The 12299-nt window shown below is 31.8% G+C and overlaps 1 protein-coding gene across 1 annotated transcript in view; it reads left to right on the top strand.

The window, feature by feature from the left end:
- Positions 1-840: 840 nt before the first annotated feature.
- Positions 841-12299, top strand: part of LOC107041413 — a 16544-nt gene continuing 5085 nt past the window's right edge. Inside the window, exons 1-5 of the mRNA XM_015261980.2 lie at positions 841-1124; positions 2276-2610; positions 9845-9937; positions 10972-11115; positions 11421-11509. Of these exons, the coding sequence (XP_015117466.1) occupies positions 2310-2610; positions 9845-9937; positions 10972-11115; positions 11421-11509 (627 nt within the window). The 5' untranslated portion in view covers positions 841-1124; positions 2276-2309. The remainder of the gene's footprint in view (positions 1125-2275; positions 2611-9844; positions 9938-10971; positions 11116-11420; positions 11510-12299) is intronic.

Below are 12299 nucleotides of genomic sequence, written 5' to 3'. Positions count from 1 at the left end.
CAAACTAAATTATACAATTTTAGAAAAAAAAACTAAATTTCGAATTTCTGTAAAAATTTAATGTAATTCAGAAATTTTGAGAGGTATGAAGACTATGAAGAGGTATTCTAATCTATTCTATTCATGAGACATGAATATTCAGGGCCAAATTACCCTGAATTTTCAAATAATTGAAAATTGAAGAATATGTTTATCGGAATTATCCAGTTTACAACAATTTTTGCGGAATAATTAGACTAAAATTTACAGTTCTTATTGATTTTTCTCCCGAAATTCAGAATTTTCAATGACGAAATTCCTGGAAATTTTCGTGGAACTTCAATGTGATAAACATTTCCGAAAAGTGAACTGGAAATTTCAGTTAAAAATCAGTTGAAAATTTAAAAAAATTCTTGATGCGTGAAGAATTATTTTTGCAATAACAATAACAAAATCCATTGAAAAAAAATCAAGAAATCAAAAAGCAATTTAAAAAATCATTGAAATTGCATTTAATTTTTCCTCAATTCTGAAGTTTTTTTTCCATAAACGACTCGATCTTTTTTAAGTGTTAAATTATCTCTTTAAGGAGGGATTTTACGAGAAAATCTGAATAAATATTTTCCGCAGATAATTTTCTCATCTACAAAAAAGATTAAGTGACATTTTCTTCTTAAATCACTCGTTTTCGAGATAAATCGGTTTAAAAAAGACTATCTTACCTTATAAAAAAAATTAACAACCATTTCATTATTTATTCTTTTCTAAATTTCATTCCCTCTCCCGTTTAATATTTTCCAGGGCAGTGACCACCATTTTGCCGAATGAAATACCTCACCATTCCCGATTATTCACAAAAGCCAGTGCTTGAAAAAATCCCCAAGAAATAGCCAAGTCGAATCCAGATATACATTCCCAATATTTCCCAACATAAACTAAAAATGGAACGTAGAACTGGGTGAAGGGACAATCCCCCGAGATTTCGAGAGCTCCTCGATTCGGGTACATAACGATAATAGGTGCACATTCTTCTGCACATACATCCCAGGCATTTACTGACACACCTGGACAACGTGAAACCAACCGGGAACAACGCGGAGAATTCACGGATATATATTAGACATCAGCTCGTGACGTGCATCCAAGTATGTACCCATTGTTTGCTGACATTTTCCAGTCATTTTGGGGAATGGGATATTTCCATTATCATGACAACTAATTCCATAAATTCATCGGACAACCGGATATTAGCATTTTCATCGTTGGTATTTGATTGGAAAATATCGGAAATATTAGTTCAATCATTCGAATATTAATGGTTGAGTGGGTTTCAATATTGTCGAGAGCATTCATTGGAGAATGAAATAATTTATGGCGTATGTCAGCCTCCAGAGATATTTGTGAGGGATAATGAAGGTAACATGATGATTAAAAAATAATTGAAAGAGCAAAATCAATGGGAATTCATAATTTGTCATTTTATTAATTGGAAAATGGTAAAAAACATTTACTGGAAAAATTTACAAGCCAGAAATTTTTTTCAATATAATGCAATAATACTTTCTTGCATTAGTTTTGCAACTAATGAAAGATTTTTTAATTAAAAATATTTTTTTCTTTATGAAAAAAATTAAATCAAGAATCAATGATTTAAGAATATTTCATGCCATTGTATTTCATTCTATGTTATTTCCCACGCAAGACTAAGTCCTGTTAAAGCTAAAAACTGTTTATTACTCAATTCATGGAACGCAATAAAAACAAAATAATTAAAAATCCAATTGAACAATTAAAATCGATTAAAATTCACAATTTCGCAGAAGATGAACGAAAAATTTTAACAAAACAATTCGAAATCTAAAAAAATCTTCAACAATTAATTGAAGCTCAATAGTTGCTCATCGCGTCTTGCAACTAATTTTTTTTATTGAATTAACAATATTGTTTTCTTCGTTCAAAAATTAATTTAAGGTACTCTCGATTAAAAACATTTTCAATCATGATATTTCATCCTTTTTCATTCTTCACCCAATAATATCTTCAATTAAACAAAGAAACAATTTATTGTTAAACCCACAAAAAACAAAAAAAAATGATCATTACAAATTCTATTGAACAATTAACATTAATTGAAATTCGCAATTCCTTAATTGAATAGCAGATGATGAAACAAAAATGTTCATAAAACAATTCAAAATCTGAAAAAAAATCCTCAACAATGCACTGATTACTAACGATAATCATCAAAAAGATGAATTAAGTCTCATAAAAAAATCAATTACACCGACAATTACAGGAATGCAACGACGCAAGTACAACAGTTGTTCGTGATGTCTTGCTACTACTGCTGCAGTTGCTGCTACGAGAACGAGGAAGACCAAGTAATCGGTGAATTCAGGGGTACAGGGACCAGAGTACCGTACAGTAGCAGTGGTGGCAGTGGTAACAGTCTGGCCATTGCATCTGGAATCTCAGCCCTTTTATCACTCGTGATCGTTTCGATTGCTATTGGTACGGGTGAGTGGCTCTTAACCGAGGAAAAGCTGCCGAAAGCTTTCTCAGCCAACATTACCGCCGAGCCGGACAGTAAGGTGACTTACAGTGGCCTTTGGAGGGTCTGCGTTGCCACCAGTGAGTTATCCCACCATTGGGAGGAAAATTTCACCCTTTATCTAAGTAGATAAACTATCGTTCCATTCTATTTTATCTGCTCCTTTCCGAGTGCTAAATCGTACTTTTTGCGCCGACGGACGTAATGATGTGTTTTACCCGATTTACCCGATGTATGGCCGTCAATTTTATGCAGAGATTAATTTTTTTTTCATTTGTATCGAGACGAATACTTCCAAAATGTGGATTTGAATTATCTACCTGCTTTTTAACTAATTAAGACGCGTATTTATTCATCAATAATTTGTAAAAAATTACCTAAAAAACAAAATTGATTAGTTACAGTAATAGAAAAAAGTTTGAGTTTCATGGACATCTGAATATTTATTTTCCGGAGAATGACATTGAATTTAGAAGAAAAATCATGAAAACCTAAGGATAAATACTTTATTGCCCTTGTCATCTAGTTTTTTATTTTTTTTATCGTTGTAAAATATTTTCGTCAACGTTTCCGCTCTAGCTCCGCGTGCTAAATCGTACTTTTTGCGCGGATGGACGTAATGATGTGTATTTACCCTATGTATGGCCACCAATTTCATGCACAGATTATTTTTTCTTTATAATCCGTATCGAGGCAAATACTTTCAACAGGTGGATCTGAATCTACATTCGTTGTAACTAATTAATTCGAATATTCGTTAGCAAATAATTTGTGAAAATTACCTGATAAACAAAATCGATGAAAAAAATGCTGGAAAAAAATTTGAAATTTTTTTAATTCGATTCAGGAGAAGAAAAATCATGAAAACACATGGAAAATTAATTTATTGGCCTTGCCATATTGTTTTTAGATTCATTATTGTTGTAAAATGATAGTCGTCAACGTTTTAACCCTAATTCCGGATCCAATAATTAAATCTGTCTTTAAAAAATAAAATTGTAGGGCCATTGAACTATTATCTTCAGGAGAGTGACATTGATTTCCATTTAGAGTAATATTATACTCTTTGACGCTTTGATGGTAGTTTTCAGTTTAAAAATCCTGAAATTTAGATTCCCCTGAAAATTGGATGAAATTCCAAGTTTTCGAGCAATAAGGAGCTGAGAATTTCCCAACTTGGTTAAATTAGCAATTAAAACATGAATATTCAGTACCAAATTACACGGAATTTTTAATTTATAAAAAATTCGCGAATTTGTAAAATGTTTCTAAATTTTCCAGATTCTCATTAATTTTCATGGAATAATTGGCCTAAAATTGACACTTTTCCTTGTTTTTTCGGCAAAATTATCCATTTTTAATGATAAAATCCCTTCAAGTTTCGGTAAAACTACAATATGATCAAAAAAAATCCGCCAAAATTATTTTTAATTATTCACCCTTCAAAAAATTGAACGAAATAAAAAAAAATGCTACCCAAAAGTCCAAAAGCCTTAGTTATTCATAGACTCAGTCAATGACGAAGAAAAAGGGCTAACGGCATTAGTAGTACGAGGGAAAAAAATCCATTAAAAAAACCAACCAATTGCATGAGGTAGGGGGTAAAAAACTCCAAGTGGCTCAGAAGCAAAAGTCCTCCTAGGGATGAGGAAATGACTCGTTACCAGGCGCACCGGAAACCACTCCTGTCTTCCTCCGCCGAGTGAGAGACGGAGAGAAAGAATTAAAGTGGGATGAGGTTGTCGAGGGGCTGTGGAACGAGAGGATGAAGCGATGCTCACTCAGGAAAGTACGTCCCCCCGGGCAAATCGAAAAAATCTCGAATTAAAAATTCCCCTCTTCAAGCGTCTCCCGAGGTGGAGGGCGTTGGAGAGGCAATCGAATTCCGCTCCGACGATCTATAATCGAAAAAAAAAATAAGATAAAACAAAGAGAGTCAATCTCCTGAGTCGGCTGGGGGATATTTATTCAGAGGTTGGATTGATTTTCCCGGAGTTGCGGTTGCATTCTGGACTTCTTGATGCGACCGATGGACAGTGTTACGTTATTAGCATTCATATTTGAGAATATCGCACAGGACGGGAGTACGCTATACGCTGGAAACTCGGTGCTCGTCGGTGTATTTAATTACTAGAGCGAGACGGGCTCCGACGGCTTCCGAATGGTCGGGGGAAGTGAGTGTGTACCGCTCCCCTTAACAACCCTCATCCTGCTTCCTCTGAATCGGCAGCGTACCTTCTGTGCTCTGCATCATCCTCCTGGATTGTTCAACAATTGACACCAGGCTAAATCAACAATTGGGGGAGATGAACGGCAGGGCCATTTACCGATTCGATGGAACCACAATGTACATTCGATTATTTTTAATTCAATTCACGTGACAGAAACACGTGGAAGATTGCTCTAGTGAATTAGGAGTTTGATAATTCTTTATGGGCATTTTGGGAACACTTTTCGGAAAATTTTATCATGTGGTTTCACGGAAATTTCGAAGCATTTCGCAGTTGGAAATTCAGAATTTCATGGAATCAATGAGACCTGTCAATTTCAGTTCAATTATTCCCTAACAATTAATGACCAACGGGAAAACTCCGGTAAATGTACTTTTGAGGTTTTAACTTATTGAATTTCAGCATAATTTAACGTTGAACATCCGTTTTCATGAGAAATTCAAATTAGTTGAGGATTTTTTGTGCTGATTCTGCTCAAGAATTTGGAATTTCATTGGATTTCCAGAGAACTCTTATATTTCATAATTTTTTCCCACTAAATCTCATTCAATATCTTCGTAAAATGATTTTAAAAAAGAAAAAAAATACATTTTTTTAGAAATCATGGAAATTCTTTGAACCTCACGTTGAGTTAATTTTGAAGAATATTTTAAGCATAAATAAATTCACTACACGTATTGCTTATGAATAATAATATAATATCAATAAAATCGTTTTTAAAATTGATGTCAAAACACGAATAAAAGAAGTGCTAGACCGTTTTCAACTCCATTTCTCCCCGAAGAAAGAATAAACATCCTCTCCCCATTTAAACGGCATCAACATCGTCAAATCCTCTCCCTCCATTGCTCCCAATAACTCGCAAACAAATATCCACCATATTCAGAATTTTATGAACGAATCAATGGGAATTGTCAATTTCGGTTCAATCATTTCTCGAAAATTAGTAGACATCAGAAAATTTCCGCCAAATATATTCTTACATTTCTAATTTATTGAAATTCAGCGTAATCTGACACACAATATCCGTTTTCATCGGAACTTCAAATAAGTTGAGGGGTTTTCATCTTAACGCTGCTCAAAAATTTGGAATTTCCTTCGATTTTCAGAGAATTCCGACATTTTATAATTTTTTTCCCTTAAATCGCTCAATATCTTCTTAAAATGACTTTAAAAAAATAAAAAAAAATACATTTATTTAGAAATCACGGAAATTCTTCGAACTTCATGTTGAGTTCATTTTTAAGAATATTTTAAGCATAAATAAATTCACTACAGGTATTGTTTATCAATAATAATATAATATCAATAAAATCATTTTTTAAATTGATTTCAAAACACGAATAAAAGAAGTGCTAGACCATCTTCAACTCCACTTCTCCCCGACGACAAACAAATATCCACCATATTCAGAATTTTATGAACGAATCAATGAGAACTGTCAATTTCGGTTCAATCATTTCCCGAAAATTAGTAGACATCAGAAAATTTCCGCTAAATCTATTCTTAAATTTTTAATTTATTGAAATTCAGCGTAATCTGACACTTAATATCCGTTTTCATCGGAAATTCAAATAAGTTGAGGAATTTTCGTCTTATGCTGCTCAAAAATTTGGAATTTCCTTCGATTTTCAAAGAAGTCCGACACTTCATAATTTTTTTCCCTTAAATCGCTCAATATCTTCTTAAAATGACTTTAAAAAAAGAAAAAAAAATACATTTATTTAGAAATCACGGAAATTCTTCGAACTTAATGTTAAGTTCATTTTTAAGAATATTTTAAGCATAAATAAATTCACTACACGTATTGTTTATCAATAATAATATAATATCAATAAAATCGTTTTTTAATTTGATTTCAAAACACGAATAAAAGAAGTGCTAGACCATCTTCAACTCCACTCCTCCCCGAAGAAACAATAAACATCCTCTCCCCATTTAAACTGCATCAACATCGTCAAATCCTCTCCCTCCACTGCTCCCAATAACTCCCAAACAAATATCCACAATATTTCGTCTCCACCTCCTCCATTTTATCTCCTCCTCCCTCCCCATTACTCTTACTTCACCATCATTAAGCTCTCCGCACTCTCCTACCTCCACCGCGACGCTTCCATCTTTTTTTTCGCGTGTAACCGCGCTATATTCAGATCACGTATGGTCAACAGAGGGTTCCACATGGAAATGGTGAAAACGCTGAAGCATTATTCCCAGACGCACGCAGAACAGCCCTCTAAACTGTTGGGGCGTATGTAACTCGTACCTCGGGGTGCAACTGTATACCAAAACCCACCGGAGATACATTTTCCAGATAATGTAAATACATATACCCCAAGTGGCTCGATATAAACCATATCCTCGCGGTTAATATGAAATAAAGAAAGGCAAACACATTTTCTGTGCTTTCGTGGGATTTATGGTGGAGCTTGTTTATTCGTATGAAGTGCTTCAATGAACTTCATATTATACTTGGGAATATTTTCATGCTCTCACTTACGACTGGTATTCTCATGTTTACGGGTAAATTAATTTTTTTTAGGTGAAGTTTATGAATTTCTTGTCCTGTATTTGCTCTGGGTAATATTAATTGAATGTTGAATCAATTCGTCTTATTATTCCAACCGTGAAATTCTTCTTTCCGTATTTATTCTGTTCTGTTGTTTATTCGTGTGGTTATTATTACAGATATTTTTTGAGTTCATAATAGTTTTTCTATTTCAACTTTTTTTCATGTATTTTTACAAAATAAAATTTAGGAAATAAGTGACCCATCAATTTAAGAATAATTTCATGTTACGTACATCTATGTGAAGTACTTCAATGAACTTTATATTATGCTTGGGAATATTTTCATGCTCTCACTTATGACTGGTATTCTCATGTTTACGGGTAAATTAATTTTTTTTAGGTGAAGTTTATGAATTTCTTGTTCTGTATTTGCTCTGGGTAATATTAATTGAATGTTGAATCAATTCGTCTCATTATTCCAACCGTGAAATTCTTCTTTCCGTATTTATTCTGTTCTGTTGTTTATTCGTGTGGTTATTATTACAGATATTCTTTGAGTTCATAATAATTTTTCTATTTCACCTTTTTTTCATGTATTTTTACATAATAAAATTTAGGAAATAAGTGACCCATCAATTTAAGAATAATTTCATGTTACGTACATCTATGTGAAGTACTTCAATGAACTTTATATTATGCTTGGGAATATTTTCATGCTCTCACTTACGACTGGTATTCTCATGTTTACGGGTAAATTAATTTTTTTAGGTGAAGTTTATGAATTTCTTGTTCTGTAATTCTTCCGGGCAATATTAATTGAATGTTAAATTAATTCGTCTTGTTATTCCAACCGTGAAATTCTTCTTTCCGTATTTATTCTATTCTGTTGTTTATTCGTGTTGATATTATTACAGATATTTTTTGAGTTCATATTATTTTTTCTATTTAAACTTTTTTCCATGTATTTTTTACAAAATAAAATTTAGGAAATAAGTGACCCATCAATTTAAGAATAATTTCATGTTACGTACATCTATGTGAAGTACTTCAATGAACTTTATATTATGCTTGGGAATATTTTCATGCTCTCACTTACGACTGGTATTCTCATGTTTACGGGTAAATTAATTTTTTTAGGTGAAGTTTATGAATTTCTTGTTCTGTAATTCTTCCGGGCAATATTAATTGAATGTTAAATTAATTCGTCTTGTTATTCCAACCGTGAAATTCTTCTTTCCGTATTTATTCTATTCTGTTGTTTATTCGTGTTGTTATTATTACAGATATTTTTTGAGTTCATATTAGTTTTTCTATTTAAACTTTTTTCCATGTATTTTTTACAAAATAAAATTTACGAAATAAGTGATCTATGAATTTAAGAAAAATTCAGTGTTATGTACATCTATGTGAAGTACTTCCATGAATCTCATATTATACTTCAGACTAACATATTCACGAGTAAATGACATTTTTTTAGGTGAAATTTATGAATTTCTTGTTCTGTAATTCTTCCGAGTAATATTAATCGAATGTTAAATTAATCCGTCTTGTTACTCCAACCGCTAAATTCTTCTTTCAGTATTTATTTCATTCCAGTGTTTAACCTTGTTGTTATTATCCCAGATAATAATTTTTGAGTTAACAATAATTTTTCTATTTCAATTTTTATTCATATATTTTTTGATACCATCAAGAAACGTAAAACCTCTCATGACATAACAGCTAAAGATCAATGAAATTAACAAAACATTCTATTTTCCATTTTTAAAAATTGTAGTCCATCAATTATAAATTTTATTAAATTTTTCCCGTAGTATTGGATTAATAATCAAGCAGAGTTCACGATAGTTTTAAGCACCTCCCGATTTTAATAATTACTCCATGTTAGATACATGTGAAGTACTTCAGTGAAGATTATATTATACTTCAGACTATTTTATGATGAGAGGAGATGAAGTTTATGAATTTTTGGTCCTATATTTCTTCTAGGTAATATTAATTGAATGTTAAATTCCCCTTGTTATTCCAACCGTGAAATTCATCTTTCCATTGTTTACCCTCGTTGTTATTATCCCAGCTAATAATTTTTCTATTTCAACTTTTATTCATATATTTTTTAATACACGACGGAATAGCTTGAAATCAATGAAATAATTTACAAAATATTCTTGTCTTCCATTAAAAAAAAATTGTACTCTATCAATTATAAATTTTTGCATCCATCGAGTAAATATCCCATGGCAGCGAATGAATAATCAAGCAGAGTTCGCGATAAAGTTTCGAGTACCCCCTGAATTAAATAATCACTCCATGTCCCGTACGTAACAAAACTTTTTCATAAAAAAAAACTTCCATAGAATGACCCCATCGAAATTCACAGGGCTCCGGGGCATAAATCTTTCCAGATCATGACCCAGCATTTTCCTGCAAGCCACTAGTTCACCCGGTGGATTCATTTTTCATTCGTCTCCGCGTGTGCACATACTAAATGCCTTTTGTTCTATTTTACAGAGTGATATAAACTGGTTTTATTCAGACACTTGACTGGAAAGATTATACATTTTTCTTCTTTCAGCATCACGTATGCAGTACGAGTGCTCGAGTATCGACTACTTTCCGAGTGAGGAGTACAGCCCAGATCCCAGTGATTCCACTATGGCGATACCATGTGAGAAATTCACTTTTTTTAAATAATCAAACATTTTCCAAATTTTTTACACAAAAATTTTATTCTCAATATCCGATACATTAATAAAATAATTAATGGAACGTCCATTCAATTTTCCTATTATACAGTTTGGTACAGCCCACACTATAGCTTCAACCATTTTCACACAATTATTATTTGTTTCAACATTCGTTGTTTATAAATAAATAATTGAGATTGTAGAAACTTTCGGAAATCTTATTTTTTAGGCATAAAATAGATTTCTAGTAAAATTCTGAATATGAATAAATTTGCTGCGTGTGGAAAATTGATTGTCTATTTATAATTATTTATAATTATATAAATTATAATATATATTAGAAATAGTTATAAATAATTTTGATAGTAACTAATTATAATTTATTAGAAATTACTTTATAACTTATTTTTAATTATCGGTATAAATTGTTTATAATTATTTATAATTATGTAAATTATAAATAAGTTATAAAAAAATGCTCATAATTTTCAGAAATTGCAATTTTTCAATTATCTCATCAATCTTCCTCAAAAAGTCAGCTTTCTAATTTTTGTTAAGGTTTTTAAAATGTTTTCTAACGGTTCAATATCGAGATTCAAATTCAGACCTGCAAAGTTTAAACAATAAAATTATTTTAAAATAGCCGGAAAAATCCGGGTCAAATGAGGCTCAAATGAAAGCTCTGATGTTCGAATACAAAAGTGTAAAAGCATTTCACTTTAGAAAAAAACCAAATCACTTGAACATCCTTAAATAGCGAATTAAATTATTGAAAAATTCTCTAAATTTAATTAAATGAAAAGTAAAGAATCAACAGGGCCAATTCTACATAAATTTCAAATATAGACATTTTGATTATCATTAATAATAATAGATAAATCAAAAAAAAATCAATGCAATGAATTATTCAATAAATAAATAAATAAATAAACGAGTATTCGAAAAACTTAAAAAATTCAAGTGATTAAAAAGTGAATAAATGTTCTACATCTCTAACGCGACATAAAAATTTCAGACGCGGTAACAAAGTCCGCCATCTTCTTCTTCGCAGCAACAGTACTTCTCGTTATAGCTGAAGTTTGTTACTTCACTGCTCATGTATCTCGTCCTCGACATCGTCTCTGCGTTTTTGTGGCCGGAGTGGTCTTCACTATATGCGGTAAGTAAGAGTATTGGAAACTACTCTCGTTGACTTGATAACGAAAAGCCCCCAGTCCTCGAGAAATTCCCTCTCAGGATCTGAGAGCGATCTCCATCATCCCACGTTCCGCACTTTTTTCTGCCTCAAAGCCGGGGAATTCGAGTGTAACAATGCGATTGGAATGAAACATGTGACCAAACGGATGAGCAAATATTGAAATGGGGAGACAACCAGTGCAACGTACTGTGTCCCTTCCATCGTTCAATATTGATCGAGTGTTATTATTATTTGAATGGAGGATTCATGTTTGCACTTGTCAACAGGTCTTCTCATGCTCGTTGGAATGATCATGTACATATCGGTATTTAAGGCGGAAGTTGGAAGCAAACTGAGACCCAAATCCTCCTTTCAGGTCAGTAATGAGGGGATTTGTAGACACATGTCATTTTTGGCAATTGCATGTTGATTTTTGCTCGAATAATTTCGGATGCTCAAGACTCGAACGCAAAAAGGGATTTTTCATCACTTGTGCGTAAAGTTTAATCCAGTAAATCATTTTATTATTCATCTTGAGAAATTTTGTATATTCAAATGAAATTTTTTTTATTTTAGTCATTTTTATTTTAGTTATCACCCTTGGTCATCAATTTTTTAACATAATAAATCAGAATATGGTTTTATTGCTTCAGAAATCGATGAAAATGAAAATTCATGAAGTGTCTGATGTCAATTGCAAATGTTGAAGATTTTCGGAGGACTTCTCTTGAGAGAATTATTATTCATGTTTGGGAATTTAAAAAAATCATGGAAATTGCAAAATTCCTTAAAGCAATAAAACCCAGAATTATTCCACTTACTCCATTCCATCAATTCCAACAACTTTGTTTTTAAGCAGTATAAGAACGATAGGATCAACACTTTAGCCATAAAGAATAAAATAAAATGAAAAAATTTCTACTTTAATCATCACACTATACTTATTTAATTTGGTTGTTCTATCATAGCATTTGTCATCAATTTTTTAATATAAAAAATATAAATATGATTTTATTACCACAGAAATGGATGAAAATAACAAAAATTCATGAAGTGTCAGATATCAATTACAAATATTGAAGATTTTATAAGGATGTTTTTAAGAAAATTTGCTATTATTCACATTTGGAAATTTTTGAAGAAGTTCCTGCAAATTGCAAAAATCC

The sequence above is a fragment of the Diachasma alloeum genome, unplaced genomic scaffold (assembly GCF_001412515.2).
Source record: "Diachasma alloeum isolate Michigan unplaced genomic scaffold, Dall2.0 Dall_scaffold_00364, whole genome shotgun sequence".
NCBI classification, from domain to species: Eukaryota; Metazoa; Arthropoda; class Insecta; order Hymenoptera; family Braconidae; genus Diachasma; species Diachasma alloeum.
This window is presented reverse-complemented; position numbering and strand designations above follow the sequence as displayed.